Source organism: Maylandia zebra, unplaced genomic scaffold (genome assembly GCF_041146795.1).
Source record: "Maylandia zebra isolate NMK-2024a unplaced genomic scaffold, Mzebra_GT3a scaffold11, whole genome shotgun sequence".
Lineage (NCBI taxonomy): Eukaryota > Metazoa > Chordata > Actinopteri > Cichliformes > Cichlidae > Maylandia > Maylandia zebra.
Window position 1 is genome coordinate 6,963,450 of NW_027490041.1, and position 26,878 is coordinate 6,990,327.

The following is a 26,878-nucleotide window of genomic DNA, read 5'->3' on the forward strand; positions in this document are numbered from 1 at the left end:
TATGCATTTTATATAAATCATGGATGATGGTCCTGACATGAAGGAAGAGAAAGTTACAGGTTGCATCCTTTGACTTTGTCTCCGTGCCTTTGGGCGATTTTCAGAAGGACAGATGTTTCTGTTCAATTCTTAAATCAATTTTTTCAAACACAAACACTATTTTAAAGCTTCTAGAGAGTAAAATATTCATGATAATTATAATAACAATAATAAAAACAAAAGCTCTCAGATCCATCAAACCAAGCAGCAGAAAGAACAATAACTGAAGAGAAAACTTTAACCTTGTAGACTTCATTATGTTCCAGCTGCTCGACAGACGCTGTGACCTCGAACTTAAGCAGGTCGTAACGTATGTGCAGCTCAATAACAGCTCAATGCTCTCCGCAGGAGTAGTCCAGCAGTAGAAATCAGTCCAATAACAAGGTGTGTAACATCTAGCAGGGTGACAGAAAAACCCAGGGTAACTTCTAAGGACCTCAACGTCTCTCTCACATTGTGTTTTTTAAACATGCTTCCATTTGTCACTTCAGTCTTTACTCTGAAATACAGGAAGAGAAATCATGGCTGAAACAATTTCTCATGAAACCAGGGGTGTGGTCCAACAGTCAGTTTGGTGAGGAAGGTTCCTAACTGAGAGAAGTGACCCAGAAGTATCTGTGTAGCAGCCACAATGAATCCAGATCATGAGCTTTATTAACTGATCAAAGTCTCTTCTTTCATCTTCTGTATCATTCAGTTTGCATTGGTAATGCCCATTATTGTAATGCTTTTTTAAGACGAGCAAAACTTTATTTCACTTTGGGTTAGCTGGGATAAGTGATGGATGGAGGGAATTTTACTTCAGCCACAGAAATCCTAAACAGGAAGGAGGAGCAGAGTTACAGTGGATCACTATCCAGCAGGGAAACAAGGTTTATTTCAATTTCTTGGCCATGAGTGAGATTTACTGAGTGGGCAAATAGGGAGACGACACCATCAGATCCCGAGCCCTCCATGTGTTAATCAAGAGACGGCTGCTGTGCTACATCCATAAATAATGAATAAATTAGGAGCTAAAGCTGAAAGGACAGTTTATTTGTACCATCTTCACGTGAACACATTCAAGAACATCACAGATGAAGAAACATTAAAAACTTCCACACTACGTAAAGCAAGAAAAATAGTTTTTCTTTCAGGTGGTTTCAGAAAAACAGAAACATCAAACATCTCCAAGACTCTCTTTGAAAGAACTAAAAACCTTTGTTCTCATGGTCCAATCATGAGTGAACTCCCCGATGAAGCCTTGTGTGCTAAAACATGTCAGAGTTTTAAAGGTTAAACATGAGTTTCCAAAACGTTTTGCTGGAGAACAATGAACTATTTGACTGAGTTTCAATCATTTACAGACGAGCAAAACCAGGACAGAGAAAAAAGGACAAAACTGACTCAGTAAAACAACAGAAAAGAAGATCCCATGTAGATCTGTATTATGTAGAAGTTCAGCCCAGCAACCAGTTCAGTTCAACACAAGTTTAAATGATTCTATCTGAACTCTGTGGAGCCTGATCTCAAGCTTTTTGAGTCTGACACAGAAACCAGAGGATCTTTCTGTGTCTTCAGATTCACTGTGATCCAGTGATGGGAGTGATTTCAGCCCTGAGTGATCGTGCTGATGTTTGCACAGAGCAGACAATGAGGTGAATGTTTGGGCACATTGGTAACAGTGAAACAGTTTATTAGTAACGTGGGATCGTTTGTGTGCAGAGTATGAACTGAGATTCCTGAAGCTCTTGTCACACTGGTCACAGCTGTAGTTTCCTTCCATGTGTGCACGTTCATGAATGTTACGATTACCTGACCGTGAGAAGCTTCTCTCACAGTGTCTGCACTTGTGTGGTTTCTCTCCTGTGTGGACTCGTTTGTGTGATTTAAGCTCACCTTCAGTGGTGAAGGATGACCCACACTGATCACAGAGGTGCTTTTTAACCCCACTGTGAATCAGTTCATGTTGTTTTAACTCACTTGATGTGGTGAAGCTTCTCCCACATTCTTTGCAGTATTTCAGTTTGTCTCCAGTGTGTCTACGTTGATGTACTTTTAGGGTCTTTTGCTGACTGAAAGTTTTTCCACAGAGGTCACAATGAAAGTCTTTCCCACCACCACAGTGATGACAGGGTTGAGAACTGGATCCATCTGTGTCGCTCTGCTTCTAAACAAAGACACAAAGACAGTGTAAGTCAGTCCTTCAACATTTGTATCCTGAACGTCGCCTGAAATAAAGAGCATCTCTGCAGACGTCCAACTACATTTGACTGTTTCAGTTAACACACTCAGTTTACTGGGCTGCAATAACTACAATACTACCACCATAATACTACAGTAATACTAAAATCATAACTGAAAGGAAAATCTGAATAATCACTCAGAGCTGCTTTTCCATGCAGTAGAATTGCTAACATGCTAACACAGTTTAATGAGCAGAGTTGTTCCAAACAGTCAGGCTAAAATGACAAGATAACAATATAAATACATACCTCACAGTAGCTGCACTTGTAGACTCTCTTTCTGGTGTGGATCTGTTGGTGTCGTCTCAGGTGATGTGGAGCTTTAAAAGTCTTCTCACACAGGTCACATCGATAAGGTCTCTCCTCAGTGTGGGTAAACATGTGTCGTTGTAAGTGTGCGTCTGTTGTAAAGTATTTGCCACACTGTTCACAGCAGTACACATCATGTCTGGTGTGAATGCGTAGGTGTGTATTTCGGTACCCTCTCTGGCTGAAGGTTTTTCCACAGATGTCACAGCTGTATGCCTTAATTCCAGAGTGGGTAACTAGATGACTCTGTAAGTGGCTACTTTGAGTAAAAGCTCTGCCACACTGATCACAGCTGTACGCTTTAACTCCACTGTGGATGAGTTGGTGTTCTTTTAGGGAACGCTTGAAGGAAAAAGACTTTCCACACAAGTCACAGCTGAACGGTCTCTCTCCAGTGTGGATGACCTGATGCTGTTTTAGTGAAGCCGTCACAGTAAAACCCTTCCCACAGTCGTCACAGCTGTATGGCTTAATTCCAGAGTGGGTAACTAGATGACTCTGTAAGCTGCTACTGCGAGTAAAAGCTCTGCCACACTGATCACAGCTGTACGCTTTAACTCCACTGTGGACGAGTTGGTGTTCTTTTAGGTGACCCTTCAAGGAAAAAGACTTTCCACACTCGTCACAGCTGAACGGTCTCTCTCCAGTGTGGATGACCTGATGCCGTTTTAGTTTAGCCCTCACAGTAAAACCCTTCCCACACTCGTCACAGCTGTATGGCTTAATTTCAGAGTGGGTAACTAGATGACTCTGTAAGCTTCTACTGCGAGTAAAAGCTCTGCCACACTGATCACAGCTGTACGCTTTAACTCCACTGTGGATGAGTTGGTGTTCTTTTAGGTGACCCTTCAAGGAAAAAGACTTTCCACACTCGTCACAGCTGTATGCCTTAATTCCAGAGTGGGTAACTAGATGACTCTGTAAGTGGCTACTGTGAGTAAAAGCTCTGCCACACTGATCACAGCTGTACGCTTTAACTCCACTGTGGATGAGTTGGTGTGTTTTTAGGTAACCCTTCCTGGAAAAAGACTTTCCACACAAGTCACAGCTGAACGGTCTCTCTCCAGTGTGGATGACCTGATGCTGTTTTAGTTTAGCCCTCACAGTAAAACCCTTCCCACACTCGTCACAGGTGTGTTTTTTCTCTCCCTTTCTTCTGTGAGGTTTGTCGGCCTCCTGAGAGCCCTGACTTCTGGCTCCATGTTGGTCCTGCAGTGACAGAGATACAAACAGAGGCAGTGAGTGAAATGCAGTCGTGGAACAAACTCAACCTTCAAACTCCATTAACACTAGTTTTAAACCTGAAGGTGGAGCGTGGCACCAAACACCTTAAAGGTCTCTTATCCCCACCTGCTGGTAGTTCTAACACATTACATCCAACCTGCTGTTAAAGATAATTCATGACTGTTCAAACACTAAAATCACACACACACACACACACACACACACACACACACACACACACACACACACTATTTTATAATTTAGATTATTTTGTTGTTTCCTATTACATATTTCTATAATTTGTATAGATTTATACAGAATTATTCAGTGATAATAAATCCTATGTTTGTTTATTCTAAAGGAACCCCGTTAGCTTCCACAACAGATGTTGCTCGTCTTCCGTCAAATACTCACATAAAATATTACACAATAAAGTGGATTCAAGATATCCACATAATTTCACTCTTACATCCACAGTGAGGTTTCACAATTGTTCAAATATAAGCAATCAATAATAATAATAATAATATCAATAACATTGAGGCACATTACACAAATTTCAAAAACAAATCATGTCTTACAATATTTACAACAACTAAAAGCTCTGTAAATCGGCTTTTAAGTCTTCATTGAAGTTTTGAATAATTCTCTAATTTTTTAAGGCAACTTATTCCACTTAAAAGTTGCTCTAAATGTAACAGTTTTACAAAACGTTACTTTTAACTCGAGCATTTACTAAATTGCAGCTTGTTGAAAACTGTGTAATATGATGATGTATTTCATCTGGATACTGCAGCTGAGCAGAATAAATGTGGTGTGTTTAACAGAATTGCTTTCTTTAGAACTACAAGTAAGCCATAGAATATTTTAGCCTGTACAGGAAGCCAAGAAAGGTTATTATGCATTTTATCAATATTAGTATAGTATGAACATCTTCACACTAATCTGGACGCCTTATTCTGGACTAACTGAAGTCTGTTAAGATCTGTCTTATTAGCTGCTGACCAAATGATTGAACAATACTCCAGATGAGACATTACTAGTGCATTAATGACATCTTTCATAATGAAGAAGTGATACACAAAGAGCATTTCATAGCCATAGCTATGCCTTGTCGGCAGAGTTATGTGACATTAGTGATGTTTGTACTTTCAGCGTTAACTTGCTTTTAAAGCCTTTAAAATATACGCCGTTCAATAGTCGACCTTAATCTGACAGAGAATGTGATGATTTTGTGGATAATTAAAGTCAGTCATATATCCACAAACACAACAAGCTGAAAGTCAGTGATGCTGCTCGGTTTGCAGTCCTGAACATCACGGCACAAGCAGGATTCACTGCACTGTTAATGTTAGCTGTGTTATATTGCTGCCTCTGTTCGGTGGTGTCGAGCCAAACGCACTTTAACGTGTGTTTGAACGAGCTGACGGTTCACTCGTTAAGCTGAAAGAAAGATGCTTTAATCACAGCAGTCACACATGTGTCCACTGCACCATCTGGAACTCTTCTTGTTTACACTCGTAATAACACAAACACTAAATCCTGCTTCTCTGTGCTGTTGTGTAGCAGTGTGTACACCTGAGACTGTCACCTGTCTGTCTGTCCTGCACTCTCTCTCTGTTTCTTTCTCTCTGATTGTGGAATAAAAGTATGAACATGTGTTTATAAGTTACACTTGTGTTTGAATCCTGCAGCTTATCACACATTTGATTTCCATGTGTGACAACTGCAAGTGTCCAGAGTGAGGACAGACTGAGGGAGCCACTGCTGCACATCATCTGTGAGGCTTTGCAGCCCTGATGATCCACCAGGACAAACTCAGCAGTGTGTGAGGAAGAGGAGGAGGAAGAGCCAGCAGCAGCTGACAGATGGAGAGAATAGACACACTGTCCCCTGTTTGTGAAGGACTGCTAGGAAAGTTTAACATAACTGTCTGTGCTGAATCAGTCTTATTAGGTAATGTTCAAATAATGTGATCATCCCAGTGTTTCCAGTGTGGGAGAAAGTACTCAGGGCCTTCAAGTTACACACTATGAAAGGCAGCAACAAGTTTAATGTTCAGAAACCTAAAGTCTGTATCAGCAGCAGGATGGAGCTAAAAATAAATGTTGGTTTCAGTTCTATGAAGCTTTGAGTATTTTGGATCAGTAGCTGCTGTGTTTGTTGCATCATATTGCTGTAACTGTTTATATGCTTTATATATTCTGAGCTAAGTTGATCTATAGTGTTACATCATATTCTATAAGGATGTTATGTGTTTGTAGACTTTCTGCCCAGTTTGACCCATGTAGCAGAAGTCAGCCTGTTTAAGGCTCTGATATCTATTCTGTGTGACTTACAGCAGTTATGACATGGTCTGATTTTCTCACCCAATAAAGGAATATTTCATATATCAGTCTACTCTTCATTCTATCAGACACAGTTATCACAGCTCGTACATTTGCTTTTTACACATATATGTAAGCATTCAGCCACATTTAGTACCAACATATTAAATGAACAATATTTGTCTCTTATATATGATACATCTGTATACACACTGTCACAGATACTTGTCTGTGAGTGAAGTGATTAATATGATAACTATAATATTGGCCATATTATATTTACATTACCACAGTGAGATGACTTTAGTCTCATGAACAACATCAGCTAATTGTTATTTACAGCTAATCTTAAACGACTGTTCAGCACAGAAATGAAGCCCAACAATCATGTTTCACAGTCCTGTGGTCTCAGCCTCAGATACTCATCAAATCACACAGAGCTCATGTAGAAACAAATGAACTAAATATGTTCTCCTTCATTTCTGTCAAACAAAGCTGTATGAAACGTTTCCAGCTGTTAGTATCATGGTTGCTAGGCAACCTGGGCAGCGCGACGGAGGCTAGACGTCCCATTTCACGAGCCTACGAGCCTCGCACTTCGGCCTTAGCGGTCTTTGAGTACGCGGACCTTGAGGACTTTAAAGCTGCAGAACCTGAATCGGGATACAGCCATGATGATCTCCAGCCTCGTGCTCGCCAACATTCTCACCTGAGTTAAGAAGACGATCACTGAAATGGTCTCAGCAGGTCCTTTGATGACAGCAATGAAATGCAGTGGTAAGGCTTTTTGGGGATTAAGTTCGTTTTCATGGCAAAGAAGGACGATGCAGTTCATCTGATCACTCCTCATAACATTCTGGAGTGCAGGCAAAATGCTATTATAAAAACTTAAGCAGCAACTTCTCCAGGTTCCAATATTTATGCAATTCTCAAACCTTTTGGCCACGACTGTATAACCTCTTCTGAAGTTTAGTGGATATTATACATGGTTATGCTCAGGATGTGTCGGCCAGTTTCCACTGGAAACGCCTTTTGGTTAAACTGTCAGCGAGGAATTTGCATTTGCACTGTTACATTTTTATATAACTTTAATGCACATAAACAACAGCTGCTTGTTTCAGTGAAAATACATTGATGGGTTTTTAATAAAGTTGTGCAGCTGTAAAGTATTTTGTCTGGTGTCAATTCTATCGTCAGCTACATCGTTATGGCAAATGTTCAAATGTATATGGTGATAAATATCTTTGGTCATATGGTCCTGCTCTGTCTGTCACCTTCTGTGTTGAGCTCATTGTTTCCTCTGTAGTGGCTGAGCTGAGTCCAAGTAGCTGAAAATGTTCCTCTGCTGCTCCGTCAGACTCTCCTCCTCCTGCTGATCAGCTGGGACACAAAACAGATCTTTGTTAGGCTCCACACTGCACTGAAGAGTCAAAGTGTCTCATATGTTCATCTGACAAGTAAAAGAACACATTTTTGTTTCCCGAGGTGGGCAACTTGTTGGAAACAAACACAAAAGCTTTGAGCACTGATACCTGCCATTGCTGGCATTGAAAGATGCAACGCCAGCAATGTGGATTGTCAAGACTCAAACCAATCATCAAGCAAAGACAACAGGGATCATTTGTTTCTGTTTATTTAGCATTCACAGCATTTGTAGTTGCCTTCTGTGCAGGGGAAGTCCACGCACACTGTGTGGTACCGCCATCCGCAGAAGGTGCATTCAACCTCTGTAAGAGAAACGAGATTGTCTGAGACTGAAATGATATTCACTAAAGAAGTGGTGATTTGTAAAACTTCACATTTTGATCCGGGACGTACTCTGCATGAAAACAAGCGCTCACTCTTCCTACTCAACAAATCACAAGGGCGGAGCCTTATACCACGTGATACAGAAGCTGTGCCGTGTGATGCTAAAATTAGCAGGGAAAAAACAACGGAGAGCACGTCAGGGATGACGAGAAAGTGACAGGAGAAAATCCGTCCGGGTCAACCACCCAAACATCAATAACGGGAACCTTATACAGCGCTTCCCTATACACGTCAAACTCCCGCAGGCACAAAGACATCACGGAGGCTATCACTTATCACCTGACCAAAGATATGTGTAACGGTCTTTTGCATTTGATGTTTGTTGCATTTGATATTTGTTAAGCTGTATGTCTGGATTTTGTTCCTTTGCGCCCTCTGGTGGTGAACTGTGCAGGGTACAGCTTTGCTGTTTGGGTCTCCACCCAGCAACTTTTCTTTTGCTAGCGCACATGGTGTCTGCATGCTGCAACTCACAGTTAGCTCCACACATGGAGAAAATATTGTTTAAAGAGTGAAAATAATTGACGAAGAAGATGGAAGATAAGGCAATAAGGCCATAAAGCTCTATTTAGCACTTCCTGGATGTCAGCTCACGAGGTTTGTGTATTTTAAATGGTTTATTTTCTGTAATTAAGGATTTTTTTGATTGATTGACACTATGTACAAGAGCGCATTTTGATGTGATGTTTTTGTTTTATTGTTTTGTCCGTGAGCAGTTCTCACGGGTTGCCAAGACCAGAATAAACCCTGTTTTATAACTACATCGTGCGTACGTCAATCCTTGAGGGTGCTACAGTGAGAACTCCGCTCTGCACGGGTAGATGAAAGACGCAGCCCCGCAGGAAATTCAGGTGCCCCGAAAATAAGTGTTGCCTCAGTTAAAGGACTCAATATAATTAACCACAAGAAAGAGAAATAAAAAGGAAAAGGACTGTAAAATTAATTAAGATAAGTTTCCTTTTATAAATAAACAAAGGACTGAAATATTTCTTCTTTTTTCTTTCCTTCTCATTGTTTACATTTCTGCTGTTCAAGTGACTGATATTCATACAGTGTTAAGTTAATGTTGTGATGAGTAACCTGTGCATCGTGCATATGGTGGGCTTCAGCAGTTGCTGTAAGAAACAGTATTACTGGCTTGGAGAAGAGATGTAATGTGAGTTAAGTATACATGTTAAGTGATGTTTAAGGAGTAATAGTAATTACTGTGCTTTAAAGTTGTAACAGTAAATGAAGATTAATATTCATTTGCTCCTCAACTAACAAATCAAATTTAAGCTGCTGCACCTTTACATTAAGGCTAAGTAAGATACACAAAAAACCCAAACCCCTCCAACAATGGCAGAGTTTGAGGCTAATCCAGAAGTCAGCGAAAAGGGTGATGTGGAACAACTTTCTGCAGATGAGCAACTACAAGCAGTTGAAGGCACAGCTGATGATGTTTCTACTACCTCACAAAGAGCACGACAGAGCCAACGAGTCCGTACATTGACGGAAAAGGGCAAAGAACTGTACGGTGAGCACATAAAGAAGGCTGCACATCGTTTCAGTGTGCGCTATGAGAAGTGGAAGGTTGTCATTAAGAATGCCAAAGGAGCTATAGATGGTCAATGCTCAAAGGATCTGCTACAAGAACATGTTTCCAAGGTTTTGAGTGTTTCTAAGGATGTGAATGCAGCCTATGATGACTTGAGACGTATTGAATCTCCAGATAGTGACACAAGACGAAGGATGGATACGTGTGAAGCCATAACAAAGACAATTATCGAATCTGTAAGAAAGTGTCCAAGCCCAAGTAATGCGGAGGTTCAAAGAGATGAAGAACTTTGGAAGGACACTGAGTCTTCATCTAAATACGTAGCCTCAGATGTGAAAAGTCAAAGGGATGAAAAATGGAAGGAGACTGAGTCTATGCCTAAGTTAGAAGCCTCAGACAGGATGAGTGTTAAGTCACACCACACTAAGCTCTCTTCTCATTCGAGGGTTTCCTCTAGACACTCCAGCCGGCTCTCGGCTAAAAGACAAGATGCAGCTGCTGAAGTTGCAGCAAATGAGGCTGCTCTCCAAGTTCTGCTTGAACAAGAAATCCATATGAAGGAAATTGAAAGGCAAGAAGCAGAAATAGCACAAAGACAAAAGGCTCTAGAAGCTAAGCGCAGAGAAGTAGAGCGACTTGAGACTGTAAAAAAGCTGAATGCAGCAAAGGCTCGACAGCGAGTGTATGAACAAAGTGAATGTTCAGATGAAGAAATATACAACCTACTTCACCACAGATCTGATAAAAATGAAGTCAAGTCTGAAAACAATGACCAGCATATGAAACGGTGTTCCTCGCCACGAAATGTGACACCGCACCAAGAGGTGAACACAGAAGATCTGGTCAAAGCATTTGCAGTGTCTCTTAATGCAAGTCGTCTTCCGGTACCAGAGCCAACAATATTCAGTGGCGACCCTATCAGATATAATGATTGGAAAATTTCCTTTCAGACTCTGATTGACAGGAAAAATATACCAACTGAAGAGAAGACTTATTATCTGAGGAAATATGTAAGTGGACCTGCAAGGAAGGCAATAGAAGGCTACTTCCCGCTTGGCACAGAGTCTGCATACTATGCAGCATGGACAGTTCTCGTAGAGAGGTATGGAAATCCCTTCCTCGTAGCAAAGGCCTTCAGAGACAAACTTGACGCATGGCCTAAGATAAGCTCTAAAGGCAGTATGGAACTTCAAGCATTTGCTGACTTCCTTTGCTGCTGTAAGACAGCCATGTCGCAAATGAAGGGGCTTGAAGTGCTCAATGACTGCAATGAAAACCAAAAAATGCTCGCAAAACTTCCAGATTGGCTTACTTCAAGGTGGAACAGAAAGGTTACAGAAGTGCAAGAAGAGACTCACACCTTTCCAAGCTTCAGCCAATTCGTAGATTTCATCTCACGGGAAGCCAAAATTGCCTGTAATCCCATAACATCTCTCTTTGCTCTGAAGCCAAGTGAAACTGAAGGGGCAAAAACAACAAGGAACAGAGGCAATGGAGCAAAGGTGCTAGCAACTAACTCAAATGATAGGACTGTTAGTGCTAGTTGTGTGTACTGTGAAAGGTCGAGTCACAGCCTACTTAAGTGTAGAAGGTTCATAAATGAGAGCATTGTTGAGAGACTAAAGTTTGTTCAAGACAAGAAGTTATGTTTTGGCTGTCTGAACTCTGGTCATCGCTCCAAGGATTGCGAAGGGAGAGAAACCTGTGACACATGTAATAAAAGACATCCAACATGTCTTCATGACAATCGCACGAAGGAAGACAGAACAAGGAGAAATCCACACAAGAACAGTGACAGGACAAGACAAACGAACGCAGATGTCTCACAAGGCAACAGTGTCACACCAACAACAAGTGAAGCGACTTCTAACAGAGTCACACAGAATGTTGACGACACTCACACATCTTCCATTATTCCAGTATGGGTGTCAACCAAAGGTGAGCCAGCGCATGAAATTCTTGTGTACGTGCTCCTTGATACACAGAGCGATACGACCTTTATTCTTGAAGAAACGGCACAAGCTCTGCATATCAAAGGTGAATCGACTCAGCTAAAGCTCACTACTATGTCTTCAAGAAACACAGTTGTGTCCTGTCGCAAGTTCTCAGGTCTACAAGTCAGAGGGTTCTACTCAAATAAGACCATTTCCCTACCAGTGACGTATGCCAGAGACTTTATTCCCGCAAACCGAGATCACATTCCATCGCCTGCAACAGCTAAGGCATGGTCTCATCTTGACTGCATTGCAAGTGAGATCGCTCCACTACAAAGCTGTGATGTTGGTCTGCTGATTGGGTACAACTGCCCCCAAGCACTTGTTCCTTGTGAGGTTGTGTCTGGAAAGGAAAATCAGCCGTTTGTGCAAAGAACTGATCTGGGATGGAGTATTGTGGGTTATGGCAATCCATGTCTCGATTATGGAGACGCCTTCGGAATAAGTCACCAAGTCATTGTGAAGGAAGTGGTGCCTGACATTAATCCCTCTTTAAATCTCACCAACAAGGTTCACTATGTCTACAGAACTCAAATAAAGGAAATGATCTCTCCCACAGAGGTCCTAAAGATGTTGAAGTCTGACTTTGTTGAGAAAGCACCAGAAGACACAAAGGTCTCTCAAGAAGATCTCAAATTTTTAACAAAGATGAAGGCCGGCATTAGGCACAAGGAGGATGGTCATTTTGAAATGCCACTCCCATTTAAGAGTGAAAGGCCGAACCTGCCAAACAACAAGGTATGTGCTATTCATCACCTCAAATGTTTAGAAAAAAGGCTCAAGAGTAACAAGCAGTACTACATGGACTATAAGAAATTCATGAATGACATCTTAGCCCATGGAGATGCTGAAAAGGTCACAGAGCAAGACATTGACAAGACACCAGTATGGTACATCCCACATCATGGTGTGTATCATCCACAAAAACCCGGAAAGATTCGTGTCGTCTTTGATGCCTCTGCCAAGTTCCAAGGCGCTTCCTTAAATGACCATCTCCTCACTGGTCCAGAGCTAACAAACACCTTGCTCGGAGTCTTGTGTCGCTTCCGAAGAGGCCCAGTGGCTTTCATGTGTGACATCGAACGCATGTTCCACCAATTCCATGTGCATGCTTGTGACCAAGATTACCTACGGTTCTTGTGGTGGGAGAACGGTGACCTTGAAACTCCATTCACTGTCTACAGGATGAAGGTACACCTATTTGGAGCAGCATCTTCTCCAGGTTGTGCCAACTATGGCCTCAAGCATCTTGCAGCTGAAGGGGAAGGAAGTTTTAATGAAGAAACCATCAAGTTCATCAAAACCAACTTCTATGTTGATGACGGACTAGCAAGTGTTGACACTGAAGATCAGGCAATACAGCTGGTTAATGAAGCACGCAAACTCTGCAGCATGGGCAAACTTCGGTTGCACAAGTTCATCTCAAACAGCACCAAAGTTCTAGCTTCGCTTCCGAAAGAAGAATGCGCTGCAGCTCCCAAAGAGCTAGATATGGCACTCGGTGAAGTACACATGGAAAGAGCACTTGGCGTACAATGGTGTGTGGCATCAGATCAATTTCAGTTCAGAGTAGTTGTTAAGGACAAACCACTCACCAGAAGAGGAGTATTGGCCACAGTCGCCTCTGTGTTCAATCCACTTGGGTTTGTGTCACCTTTCATTCTGCTGGGAAAGCAGATTTTGCAACAAATGTGTCGAGATAAACTCAGCCAGGATGATAACTTACCTGACAGACTTCGACCTCAGTGGGAGTATTGGTTGCGTGACCTGGGAAACCTTGCAGACGTAAAGGTTCACAGATGCTACATTCCTTCGACCTTCAAGGCACAGCACTACGAACTTCATCATTTTTCTGATGCAAGTGCATCTGGATATGGAATGTGCACTTACCTCAGAGCAGTAAGCACAACTGGTGAAGTCCACTGCTCATTGGTGATGGGAAGATCAAGAGTTCCACCAACCAAAGTCACAACTATACCTCGGCTTGAGTTGTCGGCGGCCGTTGTTGCTGTGCGCACTGGTGACATGCTGAAAAAGGAATTGGAAATGGAAATTTCAGAAGAAAGGTATTGGACTGACTCGAAGGTGGTACTCGGATATGTCAGCAATGAAGCCAGAAGATTTCATGTGTTTGTTGCAAACCGAGTGGAACGCATCAAACAAAGCACAGATTCAACCCAATGGAGGTATGTAACTTCCGAAGATAATCCGGCAGACCACGCCTCAAGAGGTCTCACAGCAGAACAACTTGTAGCATCAAACTGGTTCAAAGGCCCAGACCTCCTTTGGCAGAAGATCATACCCAGTGGGGAAATTAAGGTGGGAGAGTTATCAACCAGTGACCCGGAGGTTAAGAAGGTTCAAGTCCACAAGATACAAGGGGAGGAACAAAGGTCACTGTTAGATCGCTTACACAAGTTTTCCGACTGGTCGAGGATGATTAAGGCAGTTGCTAGACTCAAGCGCTATGTGAAAGAAGCAAAGGATCACAAGAGTAGATCACACGACATCAGTAGTGTAACAAGAGAGAAAGGAAGCAGAGTTAACAATCATAAAGATGGTTCAAGAAACAGCCTTTGCTCAAACTTCGAGCTAACAGATTCTGGATTCTTGGATGCAGCAAGATCGTGTCATCTTACATCTATAAATGTGTAAAATGCAGAAGGTTCAGAAGGCGCACAGAGCAGCAGAAGATGGCAGACCTCCCAGAGGATCGGATGGAGACCACACCGCCATTCACCTACTGTGGGATGGACTGCTTTGGTCCTTTTTATGTCAAAGAAGGCCGCAAGGAGCTAAAGCGTTATGGCTTGCTAATCACTTGCATGTGCTCCAGAGCAGTGCATCTTGAAATGCTTGACGATCTCTCTACAGATTCCCTCATCAACTCATTACGTGCATTCATGGCCATCAGAGGTACAGTTCGTCAGATAAGATGTGATCAAGGCACGAATTTTGTCGGCACTAGAAATGAGTTTATTGGAGCATTTAAGGAAATGGATCAAGCCAAGCTAGGGAAACTGGACTGTGAGTTTCTCATGTACACCCCAGCATCTAGTCATATGGGTTGTGTCTGGGAAAGACAAATTCGCACCATAAGAAGTGTTCTCATGTCCATTCTGGAACAATCAGCCAAACAACTCGACAGCTCCTCTCTGAGGACATTCCTGTATGAAGTCATGGCAGTGATTAATAGCAGACCATTGACTACTGACCAACTATGTGATCCATCAAACCCAGAACCTTTAACACCGAATCACATACTAACCATGAAGTCCACAATCATCTCTCCACCTCCAGGAAGGTTTGTGAAAGAAGATCTTTATCTCCGTAAGAGGTGGCGTCGTGTTCAACTACTTGCCAACACTTTCTGGACAAGGTGGAAAAAGGAGTATTTGTTAAATCTTCAAGGAAGACAGAAGTGGACCAAAGAGCACAGAAATGCTAAGATCAATGATGTTGTCCTCCTGAAGGATGAGATAACTCCACGCAACCAGTGGAAGTTGGCAAGGATCATTGAAGTGTATCCTGGAAAGGATGGAAAAGTGAGGAAGGTGAAATTGCTGCTGAGTGATCCAACCCTGGATAGAGCAGGAAAACGTAACTCCAAACCTGTGCACCTGGAAAGACCCATTCAGAAGACAGTCATTCTGATGGAAGCGGAAGACGATTCTCCACCGCACTCTGCTTAAAGGATAATTCACGATAGTTCATTCAAAAGCCGTTCATTAGTTCATAGGCAATACTTTATTCTTTTTAATCACAAGTGATTGGTGGGAGTGTAACGGTCTTTTGCATTTGATGTTTGTTGCATTTGATATTTGTTAAGCTGTATGTCTGGATTTTGTTCCTTTGCACCCTCTGGTGGTGAACTGTGTAGGGTACAGTTTTGCTGTTTGGGTCTCCACCCAGCCACTTTTCTTTTGCTAGCACACATGGTGTCTGCATGCTGCAACTCACAGTTAGCTCCACACATGGAGAAAATATTGTTTAAAGAGTGAAAATAATTGACGAAGAAGATGGAAGATAAGGCAATAAGGCCATAAAGCTCTATTTAGCACCTCCTGGATGTCAGCTCACGAGGTTTGTGTATTTTAAATGGTTTATTTTCTGTAATTAAGGATTTTTTTGATTGATTGACACTACGTACAAGAGCGCATTTTGATGTGAAGTTTTTGTTTTATTGTTTTGTCCGTGAGCAGTTCTCACGGGTTGCCAAGACCAGAATAAACCCTGTTTTATAACTACATCGTGCGTACGTCAATCCTTGAGGATTGACAATATGGCTCCCATCAACACTGTGCAAAACGAGGGATTTAGGAAAACGATCAACACCCTAGACAAACGCTACACAGTGCCGTCCCGCAACTATTTTTCTATTGTTGCACTACCTGCTCTGTACACGCAGCGTCGAGCAACGGTGGAGACGGAATTTCAAGCAAGACAACATTTTGCTGCAACAACAAAACGTGAGACATTTGTTGTTTTTATGTTTATTTGTTGTTATGAGAGAATCATGATCTCAATTCTAAGCCAAAAAATCGTGATTCTCATTTTATGCAAAATCGTGCAGCCCTAACATTAACACAAAACTATTGTTTCACCAGAGAAACACACATGAAGAGAGAGAGAGAGACAATAACAGCTACCAAACAGTCGTCATAATTCGTCACACAATGAGAAAAGGACAAATCAACAAGTAACAATGACTAATTAATATTAAAATCTGTAACATAATGTATTGTTTGGAGTTTAGTCTGATTGGTTCAGGATGAGCTGCCATTATCCAATCACACGTCTGCTTACCTGCATCTTTTCTCTTTTTTCTAACCTGAGCACCTGATGGCTTTGAACTTTTGTTGTCCATCTTCCATTGGTTTGAATTTTGCGCTCCAGTACAAACACAAATCCCCCAACCCGAGGATCAGCACAATTAACCTAACAGCAGGAACGTACAGAGGGGGGGGGGGGGGGGCTACAGGGGCTTGAGCACCCGCCCCTTTCCTGATGGTGCCCAAGGTGCCCTTTTGTTGAGGCAACTTTTTTTTTTTAAATTATTATTATTATTTTTTAATGTGTGTGTGTGTGTGTGTGTGTGTGTGTGTGTGTGTGTGTGTGTGTGTGTGCGCGTGCGTGCGTGCGGAGTCCTGTCTGTGCCCCTAAAACAATAATATTTAACTATTAATCACAGTTTTGCTAAATAAAAGGATCTGGCTTGCATCAGTCACATGATCACATTTAACCAATGATCGCCCTTGACGGCAGAACGCGCTGGTTACGAGCCGGGAACGAGCTCACAAAGAGCACGCGCATTTGTTGCGGTCCGGAGCTGTAGGAGAAACACAAGTTAACTCAGAGACACAGACTGATGCGACAAAACCAGTAAATAGGTGTACAGCGCACACTGTAGTGTGTAGCACCCAGGAGTATTAGCTTATTACGTACACGTTGGTAAGCTGTCTTGTTGCTACTGACGAACTGAAACAAACGAGCGTGCTGTGTGTGCAACAGCGCGACAAACATTACCTGTGCTTTTATTAACTGCACAGGTAGTGCTGGTCACAGCTGCTGGCTACCTGTGTAAGGCTGTCATGGGTCTGTAGCTCTGTCACCGTTTTAGGGAACATATTTAGTTTTAAAGTAAGTTTCCGGGCTTTTCCTGCCTTTCTGGGGGGATTATATTTCACTAAAAAATGATCTAATATGCATGTCCACATAATAATGCATTATTATAATTATAATATATTAAAAACACACGCTGTATTTTAAAGAACATACATTAAGAAGCAGATTATATTAGATTTATATTTTAAATAAGACAAAAGTTGGATGTTACAGCAGTAAAATGATTGTATCTCTACAGTTTAAACATGTAATAAGCTTTGCCCTGCACAGAGTGGATAGTGAAACAAATGGAATCATCATAATGACATTATTTCATATTTATTACTTCCCCCTCCTCATTGCTTTATTATTGTAGCTCTAGTAATAAATAATAATGTAAGGATTCTGGATCAGCACCATGATGCCCATAGTATATACAGTATTCTGAAGAAGGTCTAAAATGTCACTGTGTGTGCGTGCATGTGTGTGTTTTATTTAGATGGATTTTTAAAAAAAATATTACTCATGATATAACATTGTGCAGACATGGCTGGTAAGGACATGAGGAGGAAACAGCAGGAGCTGTGTGAGGCTACTAAAGGCAGGGCTATAACATTTTTCTGTCATCATTTTATTATAGATTAAGTGTAAGAGTTGTTAGGTGTGGATAATTAGATTATAGTTTATTGCAATAGCAAGTTGTGCCTTGTTCTCACATAGACAGCAAGTGCAGAGTGATATATGAAATGATGGGATGGAAGAAGAGAAGCAAAGAGTGATTCACAGGCAGAGCCTAAATTATTTCTCACAGTTTTTTGTTGCCTTATGGTTCCAAGCGCTGTCACCAATCTTTGCATTTTGTTATTATCTCATGACACTTGTTTAATCAGCTACCATCTCTCCTGTGGACTTTTTAATGTCTACAGTCTCAGACCAACACAGCCCTGCCCTCATAGCTGGACTGGCCATCGGGCATACCGGGCACTTGCCCGGTGGGCCGCTGGCGATTTTTTGTTTTTATGGGCCGACCGTTTTTTTTTTTTTTGTTTTGTTTTTTTTTTTGGGAAGGGTATAAACAATGAAAGGTGTTGGATTGGCCAATTGGTCATGATCGACTCTGGGCTGGACCAATTACAGCCGAGGAGGTCGGATGCACCCTCCCCCATGTTTAGCAATCTTATAGACGAACTAAAGAAAATGGAGAACAAAAAAAGGAAAGGAGGTGCCGAAAAAATTAGGGCCAAAAAGAAACAAGCCCTTCAGGCAGACGCTGCCAAATGTGTGAAAATTACTGAATTGTTTGGTGGTAGCTATGGCATAGCTTCCATAGATTTAGCAAGATCAGCAAGTGGTGGAGGCCAGCAGGTGGATGAAGGAAAGGGGAGGCAGGAGGAGGAGAGACCCGAGGCGGCCGCCGGTCATAGTGGCAGAGGAACTGAACTTCAGGTAAGAAGTTATGACCTGCTGTCTATCTGTGTCAGATATAAACTAATTTTAGTTGTAGTTTGTTTTCGTTGTGGTGACTTTATACAGTCGCTTAGAATAACTCGTGCAGCGTAACTAGCATGACGGAGTTTATATACTGCTGGGCGGGTGCTATGAAGTTACTGATAGTAAATTTTATTTTATGCTTAAGGTTAGTTTCTCAAACTTCTCAAAGTCTTAACAAATTGTGCCAATCCATGTTGCACCAGCTGATTTATCATCAAAAGTGGAGAAGTCTGTGACAGAGGAGACAGAAGAGCAGCAGAGAGAGATGGAAGAGCAGCAGAGAGAGATGGAAGAGCAAGAGAGAGAGATGGAAGAGCAAGAGAGAGAGATGGAAGAGCAAGAGAGAGAGAGAGATGGAAGAGCAAGAGAGAGAGAGAGATGGAAGAGCAAGAGAGAGAGATGGAAGGGCAAGAGAGAGAGATGGAAGGGCAAGAGAGAGAGATGGAAGGGCAAGAGAGAGAGATGGAAGAGCAGGAGAGAGAGAGATGGAAGAGCAGGAGAGAGAGAGATGGAAGAGCAAGAGAGAGAGATGGAAGAGCAAGAGAGAGAGATGGAAGAGCAAGAGAGAGAGAGAGATGGAAGAGCAAGAGAGAGAGATGGAAGGGCAAGAGAGAGAGATGGAAGGGCAAGAGAGAGAAATGGAAGGGCAAGAGAGAGAGATGGAAGGGCAAGAGAGAGAGATGGAAGAGCAGGAGAGAGAGAGATGGAAGAGCAGGAGAGAGAGAGATGGAAGAGCAAGAGAGAGAGATGGAGCAAGAGAGAGAGATGGAAGAGCAAGAGAGAGAGATGGAAGAGCAAGAGAGAGAGAGAGATGGAAGAGCAAGAGAGAGAGATGGAAGAGCAAGAGAGAGAGATGGAAGGGCAAGAGAGAGAGATGGAAGGGCAAGAGAGAGAGATGGAAGAGCAGGAGAGAGAGAGATGGAAGAGCAGGAGAGAGAGATGGAAGAGCAAGAGAGAGAGATGGAAGAGCAAGAGAGAGAGATGGAAGAGCAAGAGAGAGAGAGATGGAGCAAGAGAGAGAGATGGAAGAGCAAGAGAGAGAGATGGAAGAGCAAGAGAGAGAGAGATGGAGCAAGAGAGAGAGATGGAAGAGCAAGAGAGAGAGAGATGGAAGAGCAAGAGAGAGAGAGAGATGGAAGAGCAGGAGAGAGAGAGATGGAAGAGCAAGAGAGAGAGATGGAAGAGCAAGAGAGAGAGATGGAGCAAGAGAGAGAGATGGAGCAAGAGAGAGAGAGATGGAAGAGCAAGAGAGAGAGAGAGATGGAAGAGCAGGAGAGAGAGAGATGGAAGAGCAGGAGAGAGAGATGGAAGAGCAAGAGAGAGAGAGATGGAAGAGCAAGAGAGAGAGAGAGATGGAAGAGCAGGAGAGAGAGAGATGGAAGAGCAGGAGAGAGAGATGGAAGAGCAAGAGAGAGAGATGGAAGAGCAAGAGAGAGAGATGGAAGAGCAGGAGAGAGAGATGGAAGAGGAAGAGAGAGAGATGGAAGAGCAGGAGAGAGAGAAGAGCAAGAGAGAGAGATGGAAGAGCAGGAGAGAGAGATGGAAGAGCAGGAGAGAGAGATGGAAGAGCAGGAGAGAGAGATGGAAGAGCAAGAGAGAGAGATGGAAGAGCAAGAGAGAGAGATGGAAGAGCAGGAGAGAGAGAAGAGCAAGAGAGAGAGATGGAAGAGCAGGAGAGAGAGATGGAAGAGCAAGAGAGAGAGATGGAAGAGCAGGAGAGAGAGATGGAAGAGCAAGAGAGAGAGATGGAAGAGCAGGAGAGAGAGATGGAAGAGCAAGAGAGAGAGATGGAAGAGCAGGAGAGAGAGAAGAGCAAGAGAGAGAGATGGAAGAGCAAGAGAGAGAGATGGAAGAGCAAGAGAGAGAGATGGAGCAAGAGAGAGAGAGATGGAGCAAGAGAGAGATGGAAGAGCAGGAGAGTGAGAGCCAGGGCATCGATGACTTTGCTCGCCCTGAACCTGCCATATTACAGGCCTTCTTAGATTACCACCCACAGCAGAACAGTAGCAGTGCAGTTGTGATGAGGGTGTTCAGCTGTAAAGATGGCACCAACAGGAAGTGGCTTACTTATTGCAAAGAACGCCATTTATTGTTCTGCTTTGTGTGTCTGGCATTTGCAAGGCTGACTGACACCAGCACATTTATAACAGGCATGAGTGACTGGCGACATATACATCTGCGCACAGAGGAGCATGAAAAGAGCACTACACACCAGACCTGTGCTGAAGCTTTTTTCTTAAGGTGCTCAAAAGGCAACATCAGGAGCTTGTTTGCTGGCAGTCAGTTGTCAGCTCACAGAGCACAAGTGAAAAAGAGACGGCAAGTTTTAGAGCGTATAGTGGATGTGATCAAAGTACTTGGGAAGAGGGGACTCAGCTATAGGCATGTGGAGAATGAGGCTGCATACACTTTAGGTGATAACACCATCGATCATGGTAACTTTCTGGAACTGATTGTGTTATTAGGCAAGTATGATATGTGCCTTGGAGAACATTTGAATGACTGCATTGAAAAAAGCAAGAAGTTGCATCAGACCAGTGGATCAAGAGGTAGAGGATCTCTCATCACCCTACTCTCCAAAACAACTGTCAACTCAGTGATTGATGCACTTGGCCATCTCCTTCAAGAGAGCATCGCCAGTGATGTCCAGAAAGCTGGGATGTTTTCTGTTCAGCTAGACACAACCCAAGACATCACAGGTTATGATCAGTGTTCAGTAATCATCAGGTATGTTACTGAGTCTGTGCAGGAGAGGCTTGTCTCCATAGTGAGGTGCGAAGCATCCACGGGGCAGTACTTTGTAAACTTGCTTTCCGGAGTTTTAGAGCATCTGAATCTAGACAAGGCCATGTGCATTGGGAATGCAACAGATGGTGCTTCAAATATGCAGGGCCAGTACAAAGGCTTTTCAGCACTTATGACTGCCCAGTCTCCAACTCATGTGCATGTGTGGTGCTATGCACACATACTTAATCTTGTGATTGCTGACACAACACAAAGTGTCATTGAAAGTGGATCACTCTTTAATTTACTTAATGACATAGCTGTGTTCATCAAGGAGTCCCATCACAGGGTTAATCTGTGGGAGAAACAAACCGAAAACACAAGACACAGACGCCTCAGTCCAATAGGTGAGACACGGTGGTGGGCCAAGCACGATGCCCTCCAGAAAATCTTTGGACATTTTGGAAAACCAGATGATGGCCTCTTCGTTGATGTAGTGCTGACGATGGAAGCCATTGAAAAGAGGGAAAAAGAAAAGCCAGCTGTTCGTGCCAAAGCACGAGGCTTTAAAGAGTGTCTCTTGAAGCATGAAACTGTGTTAACAGCACAGATATTTCTTAGAGTGTTTGAGCAACAACTCCTCTGTCAAAGTACCTCCAGTCAAAGGGGATGGACATTCTCTCTGCCCATCATATGGTGACTGCCACACAAGATGGCCTCAAAAGTATTGCCAGGGACTTTCCAACTGTGAAGACAGCTGCAGACACATTTGTGAAACAGACAAATCAAAAACTAGAGGAGAGGGTGAACAACACAGACATGGAAGTGGAGGCTGAACTACCTAAAAAGAGAGCCAAAAGGAGAAAAGGCATGGCCGGAGAGATGCCTGAAGATGAGTTGCAAATCAATGCTGAGAAATCATATGAGGTGAAAGTGCACAACATCATCCTGGACACAGTTATTGAAGCAATCCACAGACGATTTGTCATACATGGCCCTCTTCTTGCCGATTTGGCATGGTTGGACCCCAGGAAGTTTAGCCAGGTCAGAACAGTTTCTCTTCCAAGTAATGCATTTCAGAACCTCAGCGCCTGTCTACTTAAATTTGACAGCAGGGCTACAGTTAATAACCTTCAGTCAGAACTGAAACGTTTTGCTGAACAGTGGGAAAGGCTTAAGACATCACATGTAGATGAGTACACGACCAGAACAGCAAAGGACAGATCTGAAGAATGGGACGAAGAAAGTGAAATTGTGACCGAAAGCTGTGGTTCTTGCAAAAATTGCCCACTGTGCTGCTATCAAATACTCAGGTGGTTCAACATGCTGTCTGATGCCTATCGTCTCCTTGGGCTGGCATACAAGTACCTGCTGACCCTCTCCCTCACTCAGGTTGCCTGTGAAAGAACGTTCTCTACACTCAAGTTCATTAAAAGCAGACTCCGAAGCAGCCTGTCTGCAAACAAGCTGGAGATGTTTATGCTGATGGCCACTGAAAAGGACATTCTCATGTCATTGGACTCTGACATGGTCATTGACAGGGTAGCTGAGAAGAGTGACCTGCTGAGAAAGCTCCTTTTGTAACCTGGTGAGGTGAAATAAAAATGAGCAAAACATTCCTAATTATCTATTGTTAACATTAGATTCAGCTTTATTGTTATTGCCTAAATGAATACATTTAGCATCTGCCTTCACTTCAAACAAGTCAAGTGATTGGTAAATGCTTAGAATTTGTCCATCTTAATAGATAGAATAAATATGAGATTGGAGTATTAGGCATTTATAAACATATATTCTTACAGTCTTAATCTGTCATTGTTTCATTTCAGATGCTGTCAGTCATTTTAGGAGGACTGAAGTGTGTTCATTTTAAGTAAGTACTATATGGAATATGATTCAACCATTTTTCTAGAGTAAGCATACCAGTGCTGTCATTGTCTGAAAAAATCTATTAAGTACAATTCTTTCTCAACCTTCACTGTCTGTCCTTTCACTTCATAAAGGTATCCATGTCTTAAGATATGTTCAGTGTTGCTGCTGTGGAAGTGTTGTAGGTGACCTTTTATTGATGAGTGAATAGTCTTTGGTGATACAATTCAATCATAATCTGTCCTTTATAGATTTTAATATTCATCTAATCTTTATTCCTTTCTGTCCTGTTTGTCAGGGTCTGATCATACATTGTTTGTTTAAGAGGTTCGAGACCATTCAACTTTTTAAGTTCATCAACGTAAGTACTAGTGTATATGATTTCTCTAATTCCTTTCTGGAATAAAGATGCCAGTACTGTGATCATCTGAGCAAGTCCATCAATTGCCATTCACAGTTCTTTGTCCTTTCACTTGTGTCCTGTTTTTCAGGGTCCCATATAATTTCTTCAGAAGTAAGTACTGTATATGATGCCAGTATTTTCCCATATTTTCTAGATACTGTATTAGTACTGTGTGTAAAATGCCATCAAAAACTCAATTAAGTGTTATTCTTATTCTTCTTTCTCACCTTTCTTTCTCTGTCTCCTTTCATATTTAAAGGTTGCTGTGTTAGCAAAATATATTGTGCTACCATGCTGTTTTCTATTGTTTTGGTAAATAAATACTTTATGAAAATATCCCTAAATCGGTCATTTATTAATTTTAATATTAATTAATGATCATGTCTCACCTCTAGTGTTCTTGGTCTTAATTTCAGGTTTCTACCATGTGTTGTAGATAGTTCAGGAGGTTAACTCTACCAAGCAGTCTTTTTGTTTCCGCTATGTACTGTTTAAAATCCCGAATAGGGAGAATGGTGTAGGTTTAACTTTATTAGATTGATACATATATACCAACAAGGCAGTGTACATCAAAGCAGTTGTTTTCATGCAAAGGCTTTATGGTTTTTCCTATAGCGATTGACAGACCACGTGACTTTGCGCATTGCATGCCGGGAACTCCTGGCAAAACAATCCAAGTACCGCATCAAATACAAGCATTTGCAATTGCAGCACCACAAAACGTTCATTCTCCGGTTCCAATACCTTCTTGTTTTTTCTTTGCCGCACAAAAAAGGTATGTACAAAACGACGGAGAACAATGCCGGTCCGTACAAAGACAGACTCGACGAAAAGACAAAGAAAAGATACGAGGAAAAATCAAAGGAGTGAAAGGGTCAGACCCTTACGAGCACACAGAGGGACAAAAGACGTTAGCGTGCTGCCCAACTTTCACCACGCTCAGATTTATAATTATACGCTTCTTGGAGTGAGTGCATACACTCATGAAGTTTAGTAACTTCAGGTCACTGCAACAAGCCCAGGTACAGTTTACCGACGGATGGGTGCAGGACCTTGAAATGCACCGAAAGACCATCGTACGAACAAACGTAAGTTTACCTTTGTTCGTCTCACAAATCGTCGTCATAAATACACATTCGTTAACCGTGTATTAATATAACCTTTGAGCTCAACGGTAATTAATTAGTAGTGGAAAAATACTTGTAATATTTGAGCCATTTCTGCTGTCCAACTACTTCTTAAAAAATACATTTTTAATGTTAATTAGATTTTTTTTACGGCATAAATAAAGGTTATATAAAAGTCACTGCCACAGACTGATTGCGGCTTCTACCTTGTTACACTAATGTTGTTTGTAGCTCAGTATGACTTTATGTCATCCATGAGGGATGCATTTGACATATGTTTCACATATTATAGCCCAACAAGTTATTTATAGCAATTTAAATACGAGCAATCAGTTTCTTTGCAAATACCGGAAATCAGTTTTTGGCAGACAATCACTTTTTGGCACAACACCGGCTATTGCAGTTAATAATACAGCAGCTTCTTGCCATTTTTTGTGTTTCTTTTTATCGCTGTGTAACTGAGTTCAATTGAAAGCCTGCATGCGCTAGTACCTCTTGCCAAAAGTTCCCAGAATCCTTTGCGGTTTTATCCATGAATGACGTCACATTTTTGGTGGGCCGGTCTCCAGTCAAAATGCCCGGGCCGATTTTTTGTCCCAGTCCAGCCCTGCCTGCCCTCCAGCACTATCCACAGCAACCCCTCAACAGCAACATTGTACCCATCAGGTAAAGCATCGGCTACGTTTGCTTTGCCTTGTTGCCCATATTAGATTCTTGATGAAAGTGTGTTGTTGTTATTCAGCCTGGTTCAATGTGCCCCTTTTTAACTTTGAGCACCCGCCCCTTTAAACCTCTCTGCACAGCCCTGCCTAACAGACCTACACCTTAGTTCACAGATTCACTTTGTCTAAGGTTGATTTCTGGGATTTCACACAACCCAGGATTCAGATCGTGAATCCATGATGGGCTTGGATTTACATCATTATAAATGAAATGTGCTCTACTTGGAAGCAGCCGGCCCCGCCCCTTTTGACGGGTTGTGTGAGACTTTAAATCATCAAACTGTAAATTATAAATTTAAATTGTTATTGATCCTTTACCCCGAGTCCTAAAGTGTAGATTTATTTTCTTACTCTTCTTATATTTATTGTTTGTTTACTTGCACCGCTGTAACTGCAGCCTCGTCGTCTCGTCTCTCTATATGCTGGACTGTCTGTAGCGGAGATGACAATAAAGTTTACTTTGACTTCAGCAGCGCGCAGGCGCACCGAGGGCTCTCGCGCTCACTTTATAGAATGTAGAAAAAACATGGGTGCAGATTATAAGTCTGTATCATAATATCTGTTTGTTGTTTTTATTTTGTTTTGCGAGTTGGTTATTAGATGCCGCTCCAGCCAGCCAGAGACTCCCCGCCGCCCCGCCCTCTCCTCCCTGTGCCGCCAGCAGCAGGCGCACCTCGCAAACGGAGGGCGCCCTTACTCCCAGCAAATGGCTGATAGAAAACCGATCGGTGCCTACGAATTTCCCAATATGCGCTGGCATGACGTCGGGGAAGCATGGGTACGACCGATTATTTTATTTTTTTCTTGCCCGTGATGCCCCCCCCACCACGATGCATTCTATTGGTTTGCACACTTACACACACCCAGCTGTGGTTTCCTGTTTTGCTGGACTCTGGAGAGCCCCGCCTTTAACGCTCTTCTCTCACAGAGAGCAACAGAAAACTTGGAAAAACTCCAGATTGACTGAACTCAGTTCAAAGTTACCTTGACACCTTTAGATGTGAGACGTAGCGATGGTCCGCTTGAAGCTGACGCTCCGGTGCGTGTGTCAGAAAGATCAACGCGCTGCTTCAGAAGCACCGTGTCGAGGCTTGATTCGTTTGGCCAGAGTCACGTGATCAGTGACGTCTGAAGCTTCGTTTAGAACGTACCTTTTTTTAAATCGAACTTTATTGAAACACAATGAGTATACAACATACAAACAGATGAAGTTTACAAAAGAACAGAACATGAACATACAGAACCAGGAGTAAAAAAATGATGATATGAGTAGGCGAAAAAAATCAACATATAAATATTGTTCTGAGAGGCTTTTTGTTGGTTGAGTCTGAAATTGATTGTATGTACAATTCATATCCTTATAAAAAGGCAGAAATATGGTGTTTTATTAATAAACTTACATTCATGGATATAAAATAGCTAAAAGTATTAACAAATATTTTATAAAAAAACATTTATCATTCTTCCTGGGGAA

General features: G+C 42.3%; 2 protein-coding genes across 2 annotated transcripts in view; one reads left to right on the forward strand and one right to left on the reverse strand.

The window, feature by feature from the left end:
• Positions 1–26,878, forward strand: part of LOC143416097 (protein NLRC3-like) — a 128,796-nt gene that overhangs the window by 46,063 nt on the left and 55,855 nt on the right. The gene's annotated exons all lie outside the window — the stretch shown is intronic.
• On the reverse strand, positions 1,167–26,813 carry LOC143416008 (uncharacterized). Its single transcript, XM_076881367.1, has 4 exons — positions 26,389–26,813; positions 7,399–7,504; positions 2,514–3,782; positions 1,167–2,188 (listed from the first exon to the last, which is right to left on the reverse strand). The coding sequence occupies exons 2-4, from the start codon at positions 7,414–7,416 to the stop codon at positions 1,496–1,498; spliced, it is 1,980 nt and encodes a 659-aa protein (XP_076737482.1). The 5' UTR covers positions 7,417–7,504; positions 26,389–26,813; the 3' UTR covers positions 1,167–1,495.

What these genes read in the sequence shown, in the direction of transcription:
- LOC143416008 (XM_076881367.1), bottom strand. An exon ending in ACAAGTGCAGCTACTGTGAG is followed by an intron (nt 2,189 to 2,513) that starts GTATGTATTTAT and finishes GTCTTTGTTTAG; the next exon opens with AAGCAGAGCGACACAGATGG.